Source organism: Chelonoidis abingdonii, chromosome 5 (genome assembly GCF_003597395.2).
Source record: "Chelonoidis abingdonii isolate Lonesome George chromosome 5, CheloAbing_2.0, whole genome shotgun sequence".
Lineage (NCBI taxonomy): Eukaryota > Metazoa > Chordata > Testudines > Testudinidae > Chelonoidis > Chelonoidis abingdonii.
In genome coordinates, this window is record NC_133773.1 from 17,933,821 (window position 1) to 17,960,643 (window position 26,823).

Consider the following 26,823-nt stretch of genomic DNA (forward strand, 5'->3'; position numbering starts at 1 on the left):
TGCCGGGACAATTCTTTGGCCCTTGGTCAGTGCTGTTCTGTGGACATGAACACGGACGCTCATAGCCCTGCAGTGAATGAGCTCCGTGCAGGTGGAGCCCCACGACTTCAAGGGGGTTCCATTAGGACACAGGCATCCTCTTACTCTGAGCTTGAAGCACTGGGACTGTAGTTGCATACTAGCTATCCAGTCACAGTGACTTCATTTAGGGGAGGCCAAGTCACATGGGAAGTAACAAGCAAGACAAGAGCATCACAAGCCTGGCTTGGACTCTGACAAAGGGAAGCTTTTTGGGCGAGATTCTCAAAGCCACCTAGGGGATTTGGACGCACAGTTCCCATTCCAATGAAAAGGAGAGGTCTGTCCAATTTGTCTGGGAAGCTTTGAAAATCTCAGATTTTATCTATAAATAAAAATTCACCTAGAAAAAAAAAACCCTGTTGGGAGTGTCTGCTGCTACTTCACTGGGATCAGAGCAAGTCAAATGCAGCCTGTGTCAGTGAAGTCAATGGAGACTCACTGGGAGGAGTCTGGGACCATGACCCTGTCTGATTCAGACTCTGAAGGCAACATGATACATACAGCATTGTGGCTTTTGTTCAAAAAGAGAGAGGCAGACCCTTTCTTTAAGCACCTTGCACACTTTGGAAGCAGGTATAAATAATAGATTTGCTTGGTTTTGTCTTTCAGTTTTCCAGCTTGTCCTTGACACAGCTAGTGAAATTCACTCCACTCACAAAACGCCTGAGTATTACAGGGCTCTATGTAGGTGGCATGTAGGGAGCTGAAAGCCATCCATCCACCCCTAGCCCAGTGACAGGGAGTGGGGCTGCCACTGAGCCAGCAACGAGTTGAGACCTGAAATTAGATGCAGGAGTGAAGTTTTGGAATGGCCTTGCAAGGGAAGCAGAGGGGTAAAATAACCTAACTGGTTTCAAGACGGAGCTTGCTAAGTGTATAGAGGGGATGGTATGATGAGACTGCCTACATTGGCATCTGCTAGTAACAAATATTTCCAATGGCCAGAGATGGGGCGCTCAATGGGGAGCACTCTGAGTTACTACAGGGAATTCTTTCCCAGGTGTCTGGCTGGTGGGTCTTCCGCACATGCTCAGAGTCTAACTGATCGCCATATTTGGGGTTGGGAAGGAATTGTCAGATTGGCAGAGACCATGGGAGGGTTTCACCTTCCTCTGCAGCATGGGGCACGAGTCACTTGCATGTTTAAACTACGATAAATGGTGGATTCTCTGTAACCTGAAGTCTTTAAATCATGATGCGAGGACTTCAGTAACTCAGCCAGAGGCTAGGGATCTATTACAGGAGTGGGTGGGTGAGGTTCTGTGGCCTGCGATGTGCAGGAGGTCTGACTACATGATCATGATGGTCCCTTCTGGCCTCAAAGTCTGAGAGTCGTTATACCAGTCTATGACCTGGAATAGCAGCAACAGCCCCTCTGCGCTGGTTGCACGTGGTACAAGATCCATGTGCAATGGTGAATCCATGGCCTGGCCTCAGACCTCTCTTACCTCCACTCAGCACTGCCTTCTACATTATGTGGGACAATTTCCACAGCACACACGTCCCTTTGCATGGCTGTACAGCCTCCCCACTCTCATCTATATCTATATTCATTCTCAGCTGACACAACTCCGCCATTACTGAAATGTCAGAAAAATCAACAAGAAATTAGCTCTTGGATGAAGACCGGCTGTCACAAGCTGAAGTGATAGTGGTTTGAAAGGGGAAATGCTTAGAAGAGCTGGCCCAGACACTGTCTCCACCTTCCACTGAAGGTGCACAGTCCTCATTGCCATGTTTGACTCCTCCATAAGCCTGGATTACCAGGTGGCACCAGTTTCTAGAAATGCCTGTTTTCACCTCCAGCTTGCAAGGAAACCTCATCCCTTCCTGCCAGACAGAGACCTGGCCACAGGGATCCATGCATTTGTTCTCTCCAGCCTGAATCACGGTAACTCACTGGGCCTGGAGCTGAATGGGAAGACAATGCCCAGGCTCCAGCTGGTTCGGAATATAACTGCCCAACTTCTCCATGGCTCAAGCCACCGTGAGCGCATCAGCCCTCTGCTCAAGTCCCTCCACTGGCTCTGGTCAGCTTCCGAGGCCAGTTTAAGGCATTGGTCCTAACTTCCAAAGCAATTAATGGATCAAGCCCCAGAGTTACATTAGAGACCGAATTTCCATCTGAGAACCACTGTCATATCTGAGCTCCTCTGAGATAACCCAGATCATAAAGCCCAGGATGAACCATGTGAGAGCTGGTGACAAATCACTCTCTGTCAAATGGATCTGGCTACAGAACAAGACTCCAGAGGAGGTCAAGAAATTCCTGACTCTGACCACCTCTAGGAAAAGCTGTGAAACCTTCCTCTTTGAGAAATCATTTCCACCATAATAATGACAATCTTAACATGAATCCCTCTTTTACCCAATACACAATAAGCAACCAAAACAAACAAAAAAAAGGGGGAGGGGAATTAATAAAATCTAAAATAATAAAAAGCCTACCCCCAGAAAAGTGTTTACTCCCAAAAAGGGAGAAGAGCCAGAGATTCTGTGCAGTCCACTAAGGATCTAGCTACTGATTTCGTGTGGAAGGCATACAGATATACAGATAGATGGTGTGAGCCAACAAGGGACCGCGTTACCTCACCTGGGGTAGCTTTTAGTGGGTTAAGCTCTCCCTCTCAACATCCCCCAGAGAACAGATCTTATCCAGAGACACTGTTGCAAGCCATCTATTACATTTTGTGGCATTCTGACTAAGCAATAAGGAAGCAAAAGACATGTACTATGGTCTAACATTGACACACTTTGGTGGTGGCTTGGCACAAGACTAAAAAAGGGTGCTCTTAACCAGCAAGGTGTGGCTTTATTAAACCAGAATATACAGACTACAGTAATTCACTGTAACAGCTTCCAAAGATCCAGCCTTCACTAGAGAGGAAAATGCTGGAAAGAAGGAAGGAGAACTTTGAGATTTGGTTTCCTAAAGCCAGCCCCACCTCTCACAGATTCCCCTTCACGCAGCTGGACAAGCATCGGGCTAGCTCTTACAACTTGGGGGTTCACAGGCAAAACCAAGGCCGCAAGCTGCTAGACAGGAGAATTGGGCAGTGATGTCAATGAAACTACATCGAACTGGTGACCACCAGCTGAGGATCTGGCCTAAAGTATCTGATTGGCTCATCCTTAATAAAAAGTCAGACTGGAACATGTTACAAGCAGACACATGATTACTGCCAACAGGTCACACACTGAGATTGTTTCAATTTTTTTTTTTTTTTTTAAAAAGAAAACTGACATTTTTCCAGTTCAATAAAACTAATGGACCAAATTCTCTGCTGTCATGATACCACGGACTTCTCTAGAGCTATGCCTGCAGAGAATTTGGCCCAGCACAATTTCTCATACTTGCACAGCAGTTACCAGTCAGAGTTGCACTGCTAGCAATCCCATAGGGGGAGGCTTTCAAAGACACGTAGCGGATTTAGGAATACAACCTCTATTGACTTTAAATACTTTTGAAAACATCCCCCTAAGATTTCATGACAGGTTTCAGAGTAGCAGCCGTGTTAGTCTGTATCCGCAAAAAGAACAGGAATACTTGTGGCACCTTAGAGACTAACACATTTATTTGAGCATAAGCTTTCGTGAGCTACAGCTCACTAGCTCACGAAAGCTTGTGCTGAAATAAATTTGTTAGTCTCTAAGGTGCCACAAGTACTCCTGTTCTTTTTGCTAAGATTTCATGTTCACCGAAGAGACAAGAAGACACATGAGTACAGTGGATACTTCCCACTCTAGAGCAAGCTTATGGTGTCTCAAAATGACAGCTGACAGCTTGTTTGTAACAATAAGGCAGGCAGAAAAGACTCAAAATTGAAAGAACTACAGCCCAGGCTATGACTCACAGCAGGAAATGCCTTCAGTGTTTATATATAAAGTCCCTCTTGTGGCCAGTCTAAGGATAGGCAGGAGGTAAAACACCGACATACATTCTAATCATAGGTTTCAGAGTTGCAGCCGTGTTAGTCTGTATCTGCAAAAAGAACAGGAGTACTTGTGGCACCTTAGAGACTAACATTTATTTGAGCATAAGCTTTCGTGGGCTAAAGCCCACTTCATCGGAATCATACAATGGAACATATAGTGAGGAGATATATATACATACAGAGAGCATGAAAAGGTGGAAGTTGCCACACCAACTCTAAGAGGCTAATTAATTAAGATGAGCTATTATCAGCAGGAGAAAAAAAACTTTTGTAGTGATAATCAAGATGGCCCATTTCAGACAATTGACAAGGCTGTGTTGGCAGCCCTGCTGTTAGCATAGAAGTGTGTGCAAGCTCCCAGAGCTGGTCACCCTCCAGTGCAGTCCCCATGCCTAGGCACTTGTCTGTCAAGCCCAGTGCCTGCCCAGGGGTAAGGCAGGCTCCCGCTGCTGTTGGGTCCCAGGAGATGGAACACCAGATGTCACAGTTTCAAATTTTAAAGTTTATTAGGAATAATCAATCATCAGTGCTACTAATGGCAGTTGCCACCTTCCCTTTGCCACCAGGGAAGCACTTTAAGAGGCAGTAGCAGGACAGAAGGGAATGAGGAGGCCGAGAGCATTAGGGTGAGAAGATGTCCTGATTTTATAGGGACAGGCCTGATTTTGGGGTCTTTTTCTTATATAGGCTCCTATTACCCCTCCACCCCCTGTCCCGATTTTTCATATTTGCTGTCTGGTCACCCTAGAGAGCATGGACAGCCATGATAGCAGTTGTACTTCTGTCGCAGGCAGCTCCAGGAGCAGAGAGATCTGTGCTCACAGCAGGTAGGGCTGATAGATAATGGATGCAGCTCTCTTGACATACCCATGGAAATCCAGAAAAGAATGACATATCAGTTACCAATAAGCTAGAGGGAGGGGGAAGTGGGAGTGGGGTACCTGAAAGTTGCCAAGTAAGGTCATTCCAAATGAGGTCAAGCATAACGCAATCAGTCCGATGACATTCAGCCAGGGGTTTAGCACTTTTGGCTTCAACTGTATAAAGCGGAGAACAGCAACAACAAGTGCTGAAAAAGGAAACAAAATGCCAGACGCACAGTTATAAACCCACACAGCACAAATCTAGTGGGTGGGATTTCCAAAAGCACTTAACCCTGCTCCTGGTAAAACTCGCATGAGCTGCCATGGGAGCAGAGGTAGGCCAGTGCTAAGTCCTTTTGAACATTCCACCTTGCATTTACTTGCAGAAGATGCAACAGCACAGTAACTTGGGTAATTCCTTGTCTTCCCTCCCTGCCCCATTCTTTATTGCTGTCACTTATCGCATCTTGTCTAAAACCTAGACAGAAACTGTACTGGACAAGGACTGTCTCTTTATTATTGGTCTGTAAAGCATTTGACACAGTTTGGACATTATGTACATCACTGTGTGAAGTTATATTCCATTAGCTACGTTTGTGATGAGTTCGATTTGATGATACAGCCGCCTCCAGAAGCACACAGCAGGGACCCAATCGAAAGCTTGGATTAGGCCCTCTCCCTTCACATTGTTTTATAAAACAAACATTTGAAAAGCATCCTTGCAAATGTGGGGCACAACAGAGACAGCACAGAAAGCTTCTTCTCACTGCCCTGCCAACTTATCACAATTCTGACCTAGAGGGATCAGCCTCTAGAGGTGAGAGTATAGGTCACTTTGCAGGACTATTCCATCCTCAGCCCATCTACTAAGACTGCCAGCAAGGGGAAAAACAAACACAGGTAGGTGGGAACCTGTCCACAGGGAACTGGACTAAGTCTTCCATGCTCCTTGCCCATAGCACAAGGCATTTTAGGCAGCTAACGCTGCATTTCATACAGGTTTCAATATCATCAGTGTCATTCTCAGCACACTCCTAACCAGATCAGTACTGGTCACATCAAGACAGGGAACTGCCACTTGTAAGCAAGAAGTCAGTTTCCGAATGGGAAAGGAGCTAAGGGAGACATGATAGCTTTAAGAAGTCACAGAATCTCCTTCCTGGACTAGGAATGGTGACGGGCAGCAAGGCATGGGGACGAAGAATTAACACATCTAGACAAACCCAAATAGGAATTATGGGAGTCTAAGAGACTAAGGTGCCTAAATGTGGGAGTTGGACACAACATTTCCCTTATGTTTCTTTTGAAAATCCACTTTAATGTCCTTCAACCTCCTGCACATACAACCCTGTTGTACAACGACTGCAGGGTTTGACTAGATCTTCTGTTTTAACAGATATCCATCAAGAATGAAATTCACCTCAGCACAAAGGGCCCAGCACCTGCCTTATGGTCCCTATTTTAAGGTTTTATGTGGTGCACAAGACCTTGTTCATGCTCTCTGTGCTAAGGTGAATTTCTCTCCTAAGTAGGTTCCATTGATTTAGTTCAGTACATTAAAATACATTAATTTAGCATTATTTTTTTTTAAATAATAGGTCAGATTTTTTGATATAAGACAGATGACAGGAGATAGAGCCCTGCACCTCTAGGTCACAGGTTGAAAACCAAACCACATCAGTAGGGACACAAAATAACCACCACTTGGTGGACAGTCATGTAAAAATGAACTGCTGCTCTCAGTCTAGCTCTCCTGGAGCACTGTCCATTTCACAGGTAGAATTTTGCTAGCAGCCTCTGTAGAGAGACCAAGAATTAAGCAGATATCCAGAATGAGAACTGGGCTACTGAATCTATTAATGAATTCAGTCCAAGCTGGCAAATAGTTCCAGCCACATTTAAAAAAAAAATGAAGAATTTGTTGGGGGGGAAATTTTTAGAAAACGTTGATTTCATTGACCGTAAAAAAATTTTTTAGAGTTTTCATTTTGATAAGAAAAACTAAAAACATTAAGTTAAGGTTCAAAATGAACCAATTTTTCAGTTCAGCCACTGAACCAAAAAATGAATGATTTGTTCACCTCTATTCAGCACAAGCTCCACTCTCATCCCTACATGGTCCCTACAGATCACACCTGAGACATTGGGGTAGGGCATTGTTGGGATAATGGCATTGCTGATGTTCATACTGGACTTGGTCTGTGCATACAGGATTTGGTCCTAAGCCATTGAAGTCAATGAGAGTTTTGCCATGGACTTAAGTGGGATCAGGATCAGGCATAAAATGAAAGTTTCCAGGGATTTCAGTTCAGCATGTTGCCCAAGCAACACATTTACCAGGTATTATCCTGAAAGCGTTCAATTGTATCTGTTTGACTTGATGCAGAGAAAATGTATTCTTAAAGTGGGCTCTAATGAGTGTCACCCTGGAAAAAATGCCAACATCAGCAGCCATCCAGTCAACACATGGGCATGACTTTTTCATCTTAATTATTTACACTTTCTGTTTTGTAACTCCAACATAACGTGACAGTCTATTTTGGAGGACGGCATCAGCCATTATATAGGTGCTTAAATTACACAACCTTCATCTTCACGATGCACCCCAAGGCAGTAATATGATTAAATTAACTGCCTTTCTGTGCTGTTGTCTCATTATTGTCAGAATATATGGGAGAGGGAGAATCCTAGCTCATTCACAAGTGATGTGAATGTAAATGTTCAATTATGTTTTGAATCTGTTTAAAAGATAAAGAATCTTAAAATGTTAATTTCCATACACACATTGATCCTGTTCTTAGGATTCTGCCACTGATTGGAAGACAAACTGGGCACTATACAACTATGTGGTACAAACTAACAAGATCTACTGGGCCGACATTTTCAAAAGTTACTAGTGATTTTGGGTCCCTCAGATTTTGGATGACAGTTGAGACATCTTAAAGATGCCAGATTTTCAAAGATGAGAACTCAGTACTTTCTGAAAATTAGGTTCCTGTAAACACGTCTCAAACTAGGCACCCAAAAATTTGAGTACTCTCAAAATCACTAGTCACTTTTGAAAATTTCAGCAATTGATGTTGTTATCAGTGATTAAGAGTATTCAAAAATAAGGCAGCAAGGGACCAAGAGAAAAACAGCAATGTTCGCAACAACAAAAAGTGTTCCTTCTCCATATTAAAATGGAGAGATGAACGTTGATGGTATCCTTTGCTGAGCACTGATGTTAATTATTTTTGCATGTACCAGATGGTGCCACCCCAGATGAAAGATCATAAAGCAGTACTGAACCTTGTAATGTCTCTGAGCTAAAACTAGTAAATCTCAATCTCATTAATTATTCCTTAGAATCATGGGAGAGAGTAGGGAGGGGAGCTACAGATGATAAAGGATTAGCAGAAAGCTAGATGTGATCTGAAAGAGGGAAAATATTTTGGTAATTAACTAGCTTCAAAACTAAGTAGAGCTTGTCAGGAATTTTCTTCTTAATCTTTTTTCAACAGAAAATGCTGATTCATCCAAACCAAAACAGTTTGCCGGAAAGGCTTAGTTTTAATGATTTTTCAGTGAAAAACAAAACCAAAAAAAGCTTTCAAAAGTTGTTGAAATATTTTGTCTGCAAAATTTTAAATTAAAAATTCCAGTTTTGTTTTAACTTTTCACTTTGAAATGTAAGAATTATATTTGTAGTAAAAATTAAGAAATAGTTGAAATCACAATGAAATTATGGAAACAAAATAGTTTCAATTGACCCAAACCAAGATTTTGATTTTTCATCCCAATTCCCAGAATTTCCCACCCTCAATATCTCTGAAGTATTTACAGCATGAGAAAAACATTTCCTGCCCACCTCTAGAACCAAACAGCTGCATAGCTGTCATGTGGAATGCTCAGATAGGGCTATAAAGGAAGGCTGGAAAATATAACTCATTTTGTTGATCAAAGTGCTGAGCACCCAGCCTCTGAAAATCAGGCCCCTTTGAGATATCTCAGATAGAACACTCAAAAAGTTGCCCACAGTCACTAATCACTTTAGAAAATCTAAGCCCTATATGTACTATTCCAGCCAATTCTGTCAGTCTGTAATGACATTACTATAGATACTGCTGGATTTGTCCCAGATTTGTCCCTCATTGAAGTCAACAGCAAAATTCTCAGGACTGGACTCCATGAATGTATTGAAATGAGTATCCCAAGATCCTCCATATGTTACTCAGGCAGATTAAAAAAAATTGAACATTACATTAATTTCCCTTCAAGAATGAACGAGGGGCCCTCCTACCCTAAAATTCTGGCAATAATGGTGCAATAGGACATGAAAGGCAGTATACTTTAAGGGGAATATTACTGCATGGTCGGGGGGGGGGTGTTGAAGGGAACAAGACTGAAGGCTAGGTAACCTGAGCACCTGAACGGTGGCTGAAGTGGACATCGGACAAAGCCTGACAAAGGCAATATGTTTCAGGGGGAATATTCTGCTGCTAATGTTGTGTAGCTTTTTATCCCTTCATCCATCTCTGAAGCGATCAGTAACAGAGCTGGTCAACATTTTTAACTGAAAAAACAGCCTTTTCAAAGAATGAAAATTTTCATGAAAAATTGTATGACATTTAAAAATTGGTAACTTTTATTGAAATGCTTTCCAAAATGTTTTACTTACTAAAACCAGCAAAGGGGGGAGTGGGTTGTAAATGAAAAATTGCAGTAATTTATTTTGAAAAAATAAAAATAAAAACTGGGTCCATTTTGACCTCTTCAAAATAAAAGCAGTTTTTACCTTCCCCTGAGATTGAGTGATCCCTTTAACGCATGTGGTACTGCTATAGTGCTAATGGGAGTTACGGAGGAAAACAAGAAGAGCGCACTATTGTGTCTACAAAAGGTCAACAACCTCAGCACCAAAGCAACATTTAAACACTGTGCCTCCTTGAACTTTCACTTTCAGTGCGGTTAAGGTCAATAATGGTACAAGCTGGAAGTAGCCCCCATAAGCATCCAATGTAACAGACATTCAGCCTGCTCTAACGAGCTCTGCTTTATCCCGATAGGGTAATGCCCATAAACAACATAATAAATGTGTTGTTGTTGGTTTCCAGCCTTGGGCTTCCATAGCTATAGTTTTCATTGCAATACTGGGAGAGGTTCAAAGAGAAAATGCTGAAGACATGTAGTAGGTTTTAACCTCAACACCTTGTTCATTTGATCTTTCATCACAACTGCATAAATAACTTTCACTCACTCTCATACATATAAGATCAGATCATGAAATCGGCTGCACGCAGGCAGACCCCTGCACCCACATAGAAGCCCATAGACTTCAATGGGGCTTTGTGTGGGTGCAAAGTCTACAGGTCTGATTGCAGGAGTGGGGCTTTAAATTTCAGTAGCTCAGCAGGGAGATGTGTATTTACTCATGTCAAACACTGGAATCTGACAAGAAGTTTCCTACATACATATTGTTATATTTGGTTTTGAGGGCAGAGACTGCAATTGCATGTATAGAATTGTATTTAGCCTTCTCTATATGTGTCAGGCACATACACATGTTATGACCAAGGACCACAGATGGCGGAACTGCACAAGTTTACACCAAGTCAGTGGAGGCAGACTGATTTATACTAACTGAGGTTCTGGTCCAATATATATCCATAAATATCAGTGTGTATAGATATTGATATTCCCCTTTTCAAAATCTACTCTCAACTTTCGCTCCATCTTAATACACATATCAGTAATTCAGGGTACAGTACATTAGTAATAATAACACTTTGCTGTTATATAGCACTTTTCATCAGTAGATCTCTTAATAAAGGAGGTGAGTATCATTACTGAGGCACAAGGAGGTGAAGTGACTTGCCCAAGGACACATAGCAGGCTCGTGTAGAGCTGGATGTTGCAATTTACCCCCAAGCTTTAACTCTGCCTTGGAATGATACTATGAAATAACCATATGAAGATGATGAAGGCATTATAGTGTTTGTAGTTAAACTTATTTTTAAAGTCAATAGATTCCCCCTATCACCACCTTTACAATATCACTCCAGGGCAGAGTTAAGGCTGTTTCGATGCCCTAACTATACCTCTCCATCCTTAACATCATTTAAGTGTCACCTGAACTCTGAATTTCCTGGGTTTGGGGGAAGATATGCTGTACTTTTCATATTTAACAAAATGATTCCCCGCTTTAAGTGTAAAACTCAGCTCAGCCTCGACTACGGAACTCTGAGTGGTGCTTCCATAATATACACAGCCACACTGGCAAAGACAGACTCAGTAACAACAATGGAGCACTAACTCAGCATTATCATTTGCCTACGTAGCTTCAGGAGAAAATACTTGAGGTATCTCAGGCATAACAAAAAGTTTTATTTACAAAAACAATGAAACATTTTTTTCAAGCATTATAACCAAAAAGTGTTCCTCCCAACTACGTTAGTTTGAAGCTTCGCCCTATCAGAAGCAACCTGTGAACGTCCATATTTTTACTAATGGAATTTTAAAAAAAAACAACCTCAGAAATAACATTTTGTCAAATGCGATGACCAATTACACAATGTTTCCATGCAGGATTTTATAGCAGCAATAAACCAAAAATACCATTCCATGCACCGAAAACAAAGTCATACAGACTTAACGCTAACATGTGATGATAAAAGAAGAGAATAAAATGGAAAGTATGAAGGTCAAACATATCCAGCTTTGTTCTGTCCTTTTACAAATAGTTACAAAATAATACTAGCTTCATACTAGCAGCACCTCTTTAAAAGGTTTCAAATAATCAGCTTTGACAGCAACATCTACTGGATTTTACTCATGTTCCAATGACTCATTAAAGTGAATTAAAAGAGAGGGAAAAAAATTCCCCATGCGGTTCCTACCTAGAAATGCTGCCATGTTCATGACTTGGCTAAATACACAGCTTGCAGGGGGTGCATCACCTGCAATACTTCAAAAATATAAAGTGTATCATTGTAACTCTACTAAGACAGCTACAGAGAGAAAGAAAGAAAGAACGAACACCCATTGATCAGAATTATATGTGGGGAATGGGAGTGGGGGAGGAGAAGATCCAGTTACCTTATGTAAGGGGGACTTTTGGAACCAGGTTTCCTAAGTGACATAAAAACACAGGAGCCAGAATTAAAGATTTTGCTGTTTTGTGTCTCTAATAATATTTGTTAGAAGTTACTGATTTAAAAACAAAACAAAAACAACCACCACCATCACCTCTTACCGATCTGGGACGTTTAATGGAATAATTTTGTTATCTTCCACAGCTATAAAATACCTGTCAAAAGAGGAAAGAAGCAGTTTAGAAAACACAAACAATGCCAATATAAGACCAAGACAACCACATTTTTTAATTTATAAATTCATTTGGGACCCAATTCAGGAAAGCACTTTGAAGTGTCTAATATCCGTTCATATTCAAGAAAGCATCCAAACATGGGCTTAATTTTAAGTATGTGCTAAAATTGCATTGAAATCAGTCATACTTATTTAGCTTTAAGCATGTGCTGAAGGGCTTTTATGGATTTGGGCCTTGATTAGTAATGATAATCAAAGCCCCTTGTTTTCCTGAAAACAATTCTTTTCTACCACAGACCACAACACTATTTGCTACCAGCTGACACTACTGATATCAATGCTCAAGCTATTGTATAAAGGAAAATATAGCTGTTCAGTGTTTGTCTTCTGCTTCCGCAGCAGAAAGCCATTAATGGGAGGAAGCATGGAAGCAATCTAAAGGACACTTTTGGAGATAGGGTTTGTACCTTTTGGTCACATAGATCATATGATGTAACTGAAATGCAAACAGGCAGTGCCATTGTGGGTACTGTGACCGGATGACTAAGGTTTCCGTCCATCTAATTATAGGATAATTGCCATTTAGCCTTATTTTATTTCTATAGTGTCGATGGCTTGTAATTTAAAGATCACCTTAAGGCAAGAGTTTTAATAATGACCACTTGCCCTACTGAATGATATCCCCCTCAATGTATACTGTATAAGCCACTTTCCACCTTTCAAAGTAGCTCTTCTCTCTTTTTTTACATCCAGGGTGAAATCCTGGCCCCACTGAAGTTAATGGGAGTTGTCACTGACTTCAATGGAGAGAGAATTCTACCTCAGCATGATGCAGTAATACAAGTGCAAGATGTAGGAGAGCTGATAAGAGACGAGCCCTTATTTTCTGACTCCAGTCATCCGACATGGGGCAGGATTAAAAAGGTTAATTCCCTGTTATGTGACAGAGGTCAGGATCCAGTGGTTACTGTTACAACTGTGACCACAACATACATACTCGTCAGTCAGGATATCATTAACACATAGTTCCTGGACCGTGGCCAACAGTGAATTCCTGCAGGTCTGTGGAGAGCTGGTCGCTTCTCCTCATTTCCAGCTGCTAAATCATATTTTTTAAAAGAAGTTAAGGTACATAATGACTGGCTTAATATTATTTTATAGTTATGCATGAGATGGCCCATGCACCTGTACAGGTGAGTGTGGAGCCATAAAATTCCCCTTTACTTCCCTGGGTACATCCCCTGCATTGCAGGCCACACTGCGTGAGGGGAGAGAAGCCTCTCTGGGCTGCTGCTCTCAGTCCCACACATTGAGTGAGGAGTGGATGGGTCAGGGTAGGGGGCGGGTGGCAACTTGCCAACACAGAGGAAGAAGGAAGTCGTGCCAGGAAAAGTAGCAAGGGTGAAGCAGGGACCAAAATGTGTCTGCTAGTCATGAGTGGTCACTGCTCTGCTCCTGGGCAACGCAGCTCCATGCTGCCCCTTGCTGGAAGCAGATTACCAGCTGCCAGTCCAGCCTGATGAAAGCAGTTGCTGGAGTTGCCTCAGTGGCACGGAGAGGTCAGTGAGCAACTCTCTCTATTCAGATGTGGTCCGTTCTATTGCAACGTTTGGGAATGCCTGATTTACCTCAGTCCCCTCACACACACACACCCCAAAACCCAAGCGGAAGATCACTTACACTATCCATAGCCCAGCAGAAGTGAACAGGGTGAATACAAGTGGTAAAAACATCCACACACTGCATTTCTTCCCATCCATGCCTGCTAGAAACAAAGACAATAAAGTGTAATGCAAAACAAAGACAACAGAGGTAAGAGCTACTGGAGACATCACATCCTTTCCCCCTTGAACACGTAAAACAAGTCTGACTAGGGTATGTGAAACTGAGAACCTGGTAATGCAGAATGATCACTATTGCTCCTAGTTCATGCAGAGTGATCCTGGTACTCCCAGAGAAACCCCTCTGCAATTCAGCGAGAGCACTTGTGCAGTAAGGTACTATTCAATGCATGGAAGGGTCACAGAATCCAGCCCTGATGACCGTCAGCCCAGGAATGCAAAGCAGTCTCTAATCCTTGTTAAAACATTAGTTACATTTCCCCAGGCCCCCATAGGGCAGGTATTATTTTCATTTTGCAAAAAGGAGAAACTGAGGCACAGAAAAATCAAATTGGGGGAAGATTTTCAAATAGGAATTTAGTAGCAGGCATTTTTTTTTAAAGCCTCTCCCTGAGTGATTAGCCCAAGAACACACAGCTAGGAATAGAGCCCAACAGTCCTAGCTCCCAGTTCTCTGCACTAACCAGCAGGACACACTCTCCCTTAAAAATGGCAACCTAGCTTCCCATCAAAACATGCTTGTTACTAAAACCCACATGTGCTTTCTTAGTGGTGCCCACAGCTCAAATAAAGGTTGCCAAGCCAGAGAACTTCCCCCAAATAATTCCTGGTGAGTGAGTGCTCTTTCTCCCCATCTCCCTAGTTCTCATCCTCAGCTCACACACTGTGCGCAGCAACCAACTAATCTGAGCACTCGGCTGAATTCAAAGGTTCTGCATTTAAATGCTGCCATCCTGAATGTCGATGAGACTAGGAATTGTTACAAAACTGAATTCTTGACATTTAGGTTTAAAGAAGCTATATGTGGGTGCACAGATTCTTGATAAATTAAAACAGGGAGAACAGCTCAATTCCACAGGGAAACACTCTCTGGAGGAAAACATGCAAGATGAAGACTTGAAATAACAGGACAGGAATGGGGGCTTGCTATTGCTACAATGTATGTCATTTAGAAATGCTAATATATGTCACAAAGCTCTTGAAATATGTACATCCTCATTCTGTGTGTGCGCGTGTAGTTGTCTATTACATGCACATTTCCTTCAAGCTTGAATAAAGACTAAGAGATGCAAATTGGAAAAAACAAGGCTAAAACATCAACTTTCCTTTCAGTAGGATACCAGCACCTCTTTCACTCCCTCCTGTCTTCCCACCACTCACTCACTTCCAGTTGTTGAGTTGATATTTCTTTGGGAGACTGAGGATCACCCAGTATCTCAGTGATGATCTGAGGCAGGTTTTAGGATCACTGATTTATTGGCTGAGTTTGCCATCAGCCTGATGGCATTTCTTTGTCTGTTTGTCACGTGATAACTTTTGAATGCCAAATCCTATCAATTCCAAAATCTCAGAGAACATCATAGGCATCAATGGCCAGAACCATCTTGATTTTGGGGGAAAGCAGAAAACCAGAAGGGGGAAAATTGGGGACACATGGAGCCCCTGCCATCTGATTAGCAGAGGCACAGCTTTAAGAGATGTTTGATCGATAGACAACTGACCACTAGTTGATGGCACCTATTAATGCCTTCCAGCATAACAATACCCTATCTCATCTCTACTCATCCTCCCAATAGAGTTTACTATGTTGACATCCTGAATGACTTATCTCCCAGACTAACAGTGGGGAGGGGAAGGGGAGTATACACACAGCCCTGGGCACGGCAGAGAGAATGGGGGACCCTGGAATGGGGGTCAAAGATGCTGGTGCAGGGAAGGTAAGAATGGGGGCACACAGAGCCCCTGCCATGTGGGGGAGACTAGAGGACCTGGGAATTGGGGGCATACAGAACCCTTGGCAGGGAGGCTCTGAACAGAAGAGGATGGGAAGGTGGCACACAGGCTGCTTGTGAGGGGGATAGGAGGAAGGCAAAGAGAACCTGGTGCACGCCATAATCTCAGCCTACCTAAGCTATGAAGTATGCAACCCCCTCAGTTAAGGCTAGATTGTAATATTACGGTCTGTTTTGACTAAGGGGCAATGTGTAGCCATGCTGCTCCACAACTAGCCTCAGGAGACATTACATGATTCCTTCCTGGGTTCCCTTTGCTCCAGGGAGGAAATAACCCCATAACCCTACCAAGTTACTTCCTCCTCAGCTGTGTCATGCGGGAGACTGTTCTCCCTGTTGCACTGTGACCTGCAATGCAGGTAGCCTACAAAGGCAGTAAGGGGACTGCTTGCATCCCAAGACTCCCGTCACATTCCTGCCCGTAGCTGATGACAGGCAGTAATGAAGTAAAGACAGCACTGATGCTGCTGCTGTGATCTAGCCTGGCTCCATTCTCCGCAGCTGGCTCCTGTTCTGTCGTGTGTGAGGCAGAGACTGGGGGAGTCCATGGGAAAGGAGGCATTGCACTGTAAGATGCGTGGCAGCTTCGCACTCTCTACTGAACCTCAGCACCCAATACTCTGCTCTGCCCTATGGGTATCCAGGCCTTGGCTCCCATCTTTCACTCCCCAACCCAGCAGAAGCTGGGATCAATCAACCTCTGAGGAACAAGGTGAATGTTTCACATAACTCTACCCTACTTCTCCCCAGCCCTTGATGGTTAAGGAGCAGTGTGGACAGATGACTGGACAAAATATGACAGTCCTCCATGGGCAAAAGGATAGGGATTGCATCATCACTCCTCAAGGCTGGAGGTGGATAGCAGGCAGTATCAGGCCTGACTAGGACACAGAGGACCCATAAAGGTAGAAAACAAAATGAGAACACCCGTAGATTCATTGGGCCTATCTGTACCATGAAACTAACTATGTTTATGCATAGTTGGGGGATCAACATGTTATGACAGAGTTTGGTGCTGTCTGCATGGATGACACCAAACTGCCCTGTAACAACAAAGTTAAAAAACAAACAAACCAGGCTTTAGCCCAGGGCTAGATGGTCTTTCACACATTGTGACCACACAGTGTTATAGCCATCCACACAGGCAGCACTGAACCATGTTACAACATGGTTAGTCCCCAAGACATTACACATCAGTATTTAAAGGCAATCAATCAGTTTCATAGCATACCCAAGCCCCTCGCACACCAAGTAGAGAGAGGTGTTATTGCGGACTACACTGGAGCTGGAAGTAATGTGACGCAGTTAAGAAAAGGAAACTTCTTTGTGACTTATCACAAAAATCTTGCTGCTAGAGAGATCTACTAGGGAGTTGAGGAGGGTCCCTAAGGAAGCAGCGGAAACCCCAGTCTCAGGAAACACAAAACTATCTGAACAAAGCATTAGTAAGCGTATAGTAGGGAAATGTACGGGAGGATGGACTAGACACAGGTCTTTTCCATCTGTAATTTTTATTGCTCCATTTCCACAAACACCGCATGAAGAATTCTATAGTGCAGTTCTAGCTCACAGCCTCTGCTGCAGCAAGCTGCAGATCTGTCTGGGACACAGTTCTCTCATTTTTTCCCCCTGCAGCCCACAAGAAAAAGGCGACATCCAGGAGCATTAGTGGAAGTTGTCACTCCAGTATCTAGACATACTCACTCGTACTGACAAAAGTCAGTCCCACTGTGCTGCTGGCTCATCCACAACAAAGCTCCGTCCATGCCAGTGTTTGACGCATCAGTGTGTACCAAAGGCTGGCTCAATGCTGCAAGACCATGGTAACTGATTTCCTCACTCCCTTCCTTGCGTTAAGAAAGCAGGTGGGCACGCGCCATGTCCTATCCACACACCCATCATTGCCAAGCCTCCTATAACTACTGCTTACATTTCTTCACTCTGTTGGTTCCAAACATTCCTTGTAACTAAGCCAGGAGAATATAACCCTTGTATGACAGAGGACGCCAGTGTTTTCTCATGTGTTTTCCTCCCTGAAACAATACTGCAAAGGATTGAGGTCTCACTGATACAATAAATTAATAATAAAAATACTGTTGATTATTAATGCCCTTTTTTAGCCCCTGGCATTTCTACAGTCCTTTTCACACAAAGGAACTTTACAAGCTATTTTGATTTCAAACATTCTACAGATGAGGAAACTAAGGAAAGAGAAGTTTGTGTGATTTCCCCAAAGTCAGGCAGCATCTCAGGAGCTGAAGTTCTTCAGCTCCTGTTCCACCCACTAGACACCACAGGGAAGCAAAGAAAGATGATGTTTCCCGCCGAAGTTCTGCATCACTGCAGTTGGAAGGAACGTTTGAAAAGGTGAACATGGTAGTCTCTTAAATGGCCTCCTGCTGCAGATCTTTTCCTTTTTGAGGACAAATAAAGGCCTGATCCAGTGTCCATTAAAGTCAGTGGAAAGACCTCCCTTGACTTCACTGGAAGAAGCCTTCAGTAAACAGTGCTCAATTTAACATTCCCTATGCCGTACAGAGTTCAGCCTCGACTGATTGTTACTAGAAAATGACATTTGAAATTGTAACTAAAGAGATCAGATCGAAAGGGAGAATACCAGAGGGAAGCCAGATTTTGAAAAATAAAATAATTTTTCAGTTTGTGAAAAGATCAAGAGAGTAAACAATGTGAGGATTCCTCTAACAACATCCATTAGACTTGTATGACGAAAACCAGCACTACTTATAAACACAGAACAGTAACCTAAAGCTAGGTTTTCAAAGAGCTCAGTACATTAAGGGCTGGATTTATTTTAAAAACACAAAACCACACAACCTGGCCACAAGCATCTCACTGGGAACAACTGGGTGCTGAGCTTTTGAAAATCTGGCCCTTGGGTCCAATAAAATATTAGCGGCAGCACAACACCCAGTTACTGTTTGCGGAGGGACCAGAGGCTGCTAGAGAAGGTTATGATTTGTTGCCAGCTGCTGAATTTCTAGTGCTTACTTTAATACTAGACACCTAGTTTTGGGGGAATGAATGGCTCAGGGGACTGGTAATGGGTAAACATAAATCTCAATTGGTAAAAAAGGTGTGAGAGGTTCTAGGAGTGGCCTGAATTTCAGAGGAGCTGACCACCGGCAGTTCCTACTTATATCAATAGAAATGGAGGTCAGTCATCGCCTCTGAAAATCAGGCCAAATGATAACAGGAGGCTCAGGAGCTGACAAAAGGGGTAGCGCAGATACAATATGAACATGTAGCCACATGAGAAATTAACATATGTACTTTGAGGGCTACACAGTTTGGACTTTTTTTCAGTTGCTGGGTTGAGTGTGCAGTGCTGGGTGGACTTGGGGCCCGTGTTATCCTGGAGGTCAGACTACATGATCTGGTAGTTCTGCTTGGCCTTAAGCCGTCTGCCTCCTTGACTCCAATTCTGTATGCACTTAAAATATTAGGTTATTCCTGCCTTGTCTTACAGCTTGACCCTACAAACACTTAGTACTAAATATACCACTTATTGCCAGAAGTAGCCCCCTTGTCTTCAGCAGAATTGTTCACACTACTAAGTACTACATCTAGAATCACATTTTTGCAGAATCAGACCCTTAGACTACAAACTCTTCAAGGCACATCTCAGAGCCTGTATAATTAATAAACAACAACAAATAGCAGAGCCTTTATCGCCAGGTTGCTACATCAGAAGTGCCCAAAGATTGTTGCCCTCAGATGGCTGGTCTGTGAAATCTCAATGGTCTGAGTCTAGTTCCAGCAAACAGGTATCCACACCACAACATAGTCCTGAGAGGATTCTGCACCAAAAAATTAAAAATTCTGTGCACAATATTTTAAGAAATTCTGCAGATTTTATTTGTCAAATAAATGTGCAGGCTCCAGCATGGCACTGGGGAACACAGGCCACTGACCGCACAGAGGTGGGAGATCACTCTGCAGCTTCTCCCCTCCGCCACCCTGGGACATGGATTCAGCGGTGACGCTGCACCCAACCCTGACATAGCACAAGGACCAGGCCTGCCCCAGAAACACCCCAGGACCCTGCCCCTCCATGCCAGGTGCACTAGGTGTAGACAGGCAGGCTCAGCCCGGCAGGGTCCAAGTGTGGAGGAGCTTAGTGTGGGGGGGATCCAGAGGAGGGTTGAGAGGGTCCTGTGTTGGGCAATCTGGGTGCAGGCAACTCAGTAGAGGATCTGGGTGTATGTGCATGGGGATCTTGATGCACAAGGGCTTGTTGTGCGCGTTCTGAGTGCAACAGTAATGGGATTCTGCAGGGGGGGTCCAGATGAAGGTGGCTGGGGCTCAGTGGGGATTCCAGATGCTGGGGGAGTGGAGCTCAATGGGGTGGGGATCCAGGTGCAGGTGGCTCATTGGGGTGGTCCAGGTGCCAGGGGAGTGGGGGTGGTGAGGCTCAGCATGAGGGTCTGCATGCACAAGGGTTGGGTGGATGTGGGAGCAGATCTCTGTACAGTGATTCCCTTCCCCTGCAGCTGAGAAGCGATGGTGAGCGAAGCATGTGGGGGGGGGGGGAAGCAGGGGAGAGGAGGGGAGTTTTCAGAGCTCCAAGCAAAAGAGAAATACTGTGTATGTTCTGATCACAGCCAGATGCTGTCAGGAGAGGGAAGAATCTGTCACCTCCATGACCACCAAGGATTAGCAGCTGAGCTTCGGCACATGGTAGAAGCTACAGCGGAATCTCCTCTCATCCCACCCATGCTCCACTTGATTTACCTCTGTGCGCTCCCTTGGGCAATCAAATGCTGGCGGAGTCACATGACGCTGCTTCTGCTTCCCTTGCTTCGCCCATCAGAAAGTAAATTTTCTGCGGAAGCAAAGAAATCTGGGGGGTCAAGGGGGCACGTGTGGAATAATTCTGCACATAGCGCAGTGGCGTAGAAATGCCCAGGATGACCGTAACTGGCATCTCCTCAGTAATTTAAAGTTGACTATGGAGGAGACGCCACCTATTCTAACGATAAAGGACACTCCCTTGACTCAGGACTGAGGCACAACTGCAGCAATGTATGCTGTCTGTCTGCGTTGCTCCATTCATGTGGCTAGACAGGGGAGGCACTATTGGCAACTAGTTCAAAGGCGCACCGTGAGCTTATTTCGTGGCACATCACCTGCAGGTCCTGCCCCAGTCCAGGCGACTCTGTTTTATTTATTTTAAATGAAGCTTCTTAAACATTTTAAAAACCTTATTTACTTTACATACAACAATAGTTTAGTTATATATTATAGACTTAGAGAAAGAGACCTTCTAAAAACGTTAAAATGTATTGCTGGCACACGAAACCTTAAATTAGAGTGAATAAATGAAGACTCAGCACACCGCTTCTGAAAGGTTGCCAACCCCTGGGCTAGACAGAAGACCATGCTCTCTGGAGCTGTCCACCAGCACCACAGACCGACTGACTGTCTCACACACACAGGGTTAGTTTGCATCTGAAAGATGAAACAGTGGATGTGGGAAGGAAAAAAAGTTTCCTTCACTCACATCATCATGACACCCAGAAAGATACTTTGACTGATATTCAGGAAGGAGAGGGGGAAAGTGTTTAAAATGTATTACATTCAGACTGCTTATTTCCATCTCTTCTTTTGATGAGATGCCCACATGCTGCCATCTTCTAGCGGGTTTCTGTCAGCATCTCCAACGTAGTCAGTCAATCACTGCCTTAGTCATTATAAAACATTTGTATAATTTACAAGGGAATTTACATTTTTGCCTCCTCTCCTCTGGAGATATTTTTCCCTATTCTCCCTTGGCCAGTCCAGACTAACGAAGACAAAGTGTGAGAGGGGAGACAGGCACAGATTAGAGATGTGAATTACCCAAGGTCACACAGCAGAGCAGTGGGAAAAGGAGAAACAGAACTCAGGTCTTGTGACTCCTAATCTAGTGCCCTCTCCACAAGACCATACAGGAAATTCAGCTTCTCTTTTTAATCTTCCCAGTTTAATAACCCTCCTCCTCCTCCATCTCCATCAGCTGGAAGCTCTGGTCAAGAAGGGGCTCAGGCAAACAGGATGAAGTAAATGCCAAAGCAGCTGTTAGATTATTAGCTACAGTTGGGCTCAAATAAAAATCCCAGGTGTGACCATCCCAAACTTCAGGGACATTCAAAGTCAGGATTCAGATCAGAATTTCATATCTCGGTGCATTTCTAATTCACTTATCACTGTATTAGCTAGGTACCAGATGCAAAATTCAGAGCTCATTTCCTTCCAAAGAAAAGACTGCCTCTTCCAACTCTTCCTAGCTTAGTGCCGCTTTCCTAAGGTCATCATCCCTGGTGCTTGCTTTTGAGGACAGCCTCCATTACCGAGCGAACAAGCACAGAGTGAGAAGAGTCTTTCATCACACCCTGAAGGTGACAAGGCATAAGCTCACCCTGGGACTTGCAGTTGCGGGGAACGGCACCGCTTGAGGCCTGCCATTAATAACATCCTGTCCCTGGACCTCAGGGGTGAAATCAGAGGGAGTTCTGTCAAGAGCTGACAAGGTATTGCATCTTCTCTGGCTTTTACTATCTACTGAGGGGCAAAGCTGCATGTTGCCAGTGCTGTCACAGGGAAGTTCTGAAATCACTGAAAGCATGTCTAAGGCTCCTACCTAAAGCCTTTGAGATAAACAAAGATTTTCACTGAGTTCAATGGGCTTTGGGTCAGGCGCTGTGTGCTATTGGGACAGCTTCTCAACTAAGGTGGCAGGTTTGCCGTTCTCTGCACTGACTTCCTTCTCAGCGTCAGACATTTTTTGTCAGGCAAAGAGGATGAAAGGTCATTGTCCTTATCTTACTTTACAGTGTGTATTATTAGTCATAAATGTAACCAACCCTTTAAAAAAAAATCCCGCTACAATATTTGGCTCTTTTCAGTTCAGGATTTTTCATTTCAACAGTTTTGATGGAAATTTTTCAATTTGCCCTGCAAAGGTGGTGTGAGGAGAGAAAATGTGGTATTTTGAAAGCAGTTGAGTGTTACATACATGCTGCTGTGTAGCTCTGGAGTATCGCCTCTGTCCGTGGCATCCAATACACATACGGTGACTGTAAAAAGAAAAAAAGCTGAACGGGCTCCATGGTTGCCGTATGTAACACTCAACTGCTTTCAAAACACCACTTTTCTCTCCCCACACCACCTTTGCAGGGCAAATTGAAAAATTTCTATCAAAACTATTTTTCAATGCAAAACTGAGTTTTCACAGAACAAAAATTTCCCTAAATAAGTGTCTGCTTTCCAGGGAATTTTTTGATTCGGTGTCAAAGGGTACGTCTACACTACGGGATTATTCCGATTTTACATAAACCGGTTTTTATAAATACAGCTTGTATAAAGTCGAGTGCACGCGCCACACTAGCATATGTAATGCGGCGCGTGTGCGTCCATGGTCCTAGCTTGCGTCGATTTCCGGAGGCTTTGCACTTTGGGGTTAGCTTATTCCAATAGCTATCCCATAAGTTCCGCAGTCTCCCCTGCCCCTGTATAAGAATTACTGGTTGAGAGCCCAGGTGGCTGATGGGGCAAAACATCATTTCCGCGGGTGGTTTGGGTAAATGTTGGTCAGCTTTCCTTCCTCCGGAATAGCAATGGCAAGACAATTCATTTCGCACCCTTTTCCTTGGATTGCCCTGGCAGCGCCATAGCATGGCAACATGGAGGCGCGTTCAGCTTTTTTCTTTTTACAGTCACTGTATGTGTATTGTGGATATAGCCTACGGACAGAGCCGATAACTCCAGAGCTACACAGTCAGCATCATTTGCTTTTGAACATGATAGCAGAGAGGTTAGTCCAGTCATTCTGTACCGTCTTCTGCCGCGGTAAATTCGGCAATGAGATGACGTGATCTGGTCCCTCTTGTTACTGTTCTGCTGCTATCTATGGGTTTGCCCCTGCTGAGATCGGCTGGGCACAAAAGCAAACCTGGAATGACTCCCGATTCATCCCTCCTTTATTGGTTTTCTAAATAATAGAGTCAGTCCTGCCTAGAATATGGGTGCAAGTGTACTAGAGAACAGTGTATTCAGAGAGCACAGCTGCTCTGTGTCAGATCCTTGCATTCACGTGGGGGTGCCTGCAAACCCCGCCTGTTTGCTTCCCTCCTCCCTTCAACCTTCCTTGGGTTACCATTTGGCAGTGTCCCGTTCATCCCCTCGCCCCCATTTGTTCAGAAGTTAGTTAAAGAATGCTGCTAAGTAAACGTGATTGTAAGTGAGACAAAATGAGGGAAGGCAGCCTCCCGGGCTATGGACAGGTCCAGGCAGGGCCATTAGCGGTGTGGGGGAGAGGAGGCAGCATCCCACTGCCTATGATAGTCCAGGCAGTACAGAATCTTTTTCTTTATAACATTGAAAGGGAGGGCTCTGATTGAAGCCTCAGCCCCCGTTGCTATGATTGAAAACGGTTACCAGCTGTTCTGTCCCATCACTGGGAAGGACCAGGAATTCATTCCTAATTTGTACCCAGCCACCCTCCCCGGGCTTGCCTCACCTCAGGCCAGCCAAGGTATTCAGCAGTATCAGCAAGAGGCAATCACGGGACTGATAAGGACCGTTACCAGTCCTACTCACCATCCTGCACCTGAGAGGGGAGAGTGAGCGATACTGCACTTCACTTGCTGAGCATCACGTCTACCAGTCAAGCATTCAGTAGACATAGGGTGACATTTTGTAAACGAAAGTCAAGAAACGAATTTCTTTCCCTTTTCTTTCCACTGGTGCGTCGTGGGGGGGATGAAATTGAGAGCTATTCCCTGAACCACGCCGGACAATGTGTTTGAACCTCAGGCATTGGGAGTCTCTGCAAGAATGCAAATACTTTGTCGGTAGACTGCTGGACTGTGGCGATAGTGGACGTCCTTCAGTACCCGTCCTCCTTTATGAGCGTCCATTTGAGTCTCTGGCTTCCCATTACGCTTGTCACGCAGCGCTGTGTATCCTGGAGATTTTTTTTCAAACGCTTTGGCATTTTGTGTTCTGTAACGGAGCTCTGATACAACAGATTTGTCTCCCCATACAGCGATCAGATCTAGTATTTCCCGTATGGTCCATGCTGGAGCTCTTTTTGGATTTGGGACTGCATTGCCACCCGTGCTGATCAGAGCTCCACGCTGGGCAAACAGGAAATGAAAATCTAAATTTTGCAGGGCTTTTCCTGTTTACCTGGCCATAGCATCCGAGTTCAGATTGCTGTCCAGAGTGGTCAGAGTGGTGCACTGTGGGATACCACCCGGAGGCCAATACCGAAGATTTGCTGCCACACTAACCCTAATCCGATATGGTAATACCAATTTTAGCTCTACTCCTCTCGTTGAGGAGTACAGAAACTGATTTAAAGAGCCCTTTATATGGATATAAAGGGCCTCGTAGTGTGGACGGGTACAGCGTTAAATCGGTTTAACGCTGCTAAAATCGGTTTAAACGCGTAGTGTAGACCAGGCCAAAAACATGCCCAAAACATCGTAGCCAAAACCCAAGATATTTTGATTTGGAAACGCTGCCGCAGTGCCTCAGAGGAGTTGTAGTTCAACTCCCCATTCTCCTCTAGGGGCCAGGCTTTATCTCCCTTCACACAAAATGGCGAGGGGCTCCCATGATACACTCCTCCTCTCTCCTTCTCCAAGAGGGGAGATTATGGTATATGATGGAAGATGTAGTTCCACATAAGAAAGGCCACAGTGGCTCAGACCAATGGTCCATCTTACCCAGTATCCTGTCTTCTAACAGCAGTCAGGGTCAAAGGAGGCTTCAGAAGGAATGAACAGAACAGGGAAATTTTTCAGTGATCCATCCCCCATCATCCAGTCCCAAATTCTGGCAATCAGAGGCATGGGGTTGCATCCCTCACCATCCTGGCTACTAGTCATTGATGGATCTACCCTCCATGAACTGATAAAATTCATTTTGGATCCAGAATCTGGACCTATAGAGGAGAATGGGAACACAAAGCACTCAAACTACAGCTCTCTTGAAGGACCATGGCAACGTTTCCAGAGAAAAATATTTTGGTAATCAGCCAAAAATAATTGAAATTTTCCATGGAAAAACTTAGAAAAACATTTTTTTGGTTTGTTTTTGGTGAAATTTGCCTTCGGGGTAAAGGCCCTTTTCTGACCAGCTCTACTTCCTTTGCTCTGTATCGCTACCTTGACTAGTGATACTGGACCAGAAGCCTGGACTCTGACTTGTGAGAAAGATTACACTAGTGTGCACACATTTTTTACCCATACCCTAAACCAAATATTTATGTTACGTTTAGCACATAGTTGGGTGTGTATGCTCACTGCTTTGTTACTTTGCTTTCCTATCAGCTACCATATGGCACATGGACGCTGTTGGATTTGATGTAGAGGAGCAACGACCGTGTCACAACACAGTACAAGATGCAAGCATCATCACTTCCTGATTTTTTTCTTCTCCTGAACAGGACTATAACATCATACGGATGCAGACACCCTTTGTGCAGATGCTATAATGATGTTCTCCCGTGTTCACCTGCTCATCCATTTCTAGCTTCTGCCCTTCTTTGTCCATCAGTTGGAAGCACATCCTGTCGGCTCCATTCTCCACTGCTTCTGCCTCTGTACAAAGGTGAGCATCAAACCGTACAACTAATCAACTATCCCCATTCTACACTTTGAAGGTAATTTGCTCCATCTCCAAAGCAGATGTGATTGAAGTTATACTAGCTGGCTCTGTGTGCAGAAGCAGAAACACTACACAGTCAAGAGTGGGGAAATGTCATTTTGCAGGCTAGTGCAAATTCAGGGACACTGTGGCATGAGCAGCAGAGCTTTTTTAGAGGAACAATTTTCCTCTGCAGATTTATTCAGCATTTTCCTCAGGAATGGCTTGTGCTTCCTTCCACGTGCAGCTAACTGACATCTTCTTCACCCCTGTGCTACTCTCCAAATTACTAGAGCAGCAGTGATGAGACTAGTTCAAGGATTACCATAATCCAACTGCTGCAGACTAG

The 26,823-nt window shown here is 44.0% G+C and overlaps 1 protein-coding gene across 6 annotated transcripts in view; it reads right to left on the reverse strand.

The window, feature by feature from the left end:
* TMEM150C (transmembrane protein 150C) overlaps positions 1 to 26,823 on the reverse strand; it is a 41,209-nt gene that overhangs the window by 6,499 nt on the left and 7,887 nt on the right. For 4 of the 6 annotated variants that reach the window (XM_032796869.2, XM_032796862.2, XM_032796868.2 and 1 more), the window contains 5 exons: positions 13,868 to 13,952; positions 12,114 to 12,167; positions 11,957 to 11,989; positions 11,758 to 11,825; positions 4,958 to 5,085 (listed from right to left, as the gene is read on the reverse strand). In XM_032796869.2, the coding sequence (XP_032652760.1) occupies positions 4,958 to 5,085; positions 11,758 to 11,825; positions 11,957 to 11,989; positions 12,114 to 12,167; positions 13,868 to 13,947 (363 nt within the window). In that variant the 5' untranslated portion in view covers positions 13,948 to 13,952. The remainder of the gene's footprint in view (positions 1 to 4,957; positions 5,086 to 11,757; positions 11,826 to 11,956; positions 11,990 to 12,113; positions 12,168 to 13,867; positions 13,953 to 26,823) is intronic. The other 2 variants (XM_032796863.2, XM_032796870.2) reach the window with 1 other exon arrangement.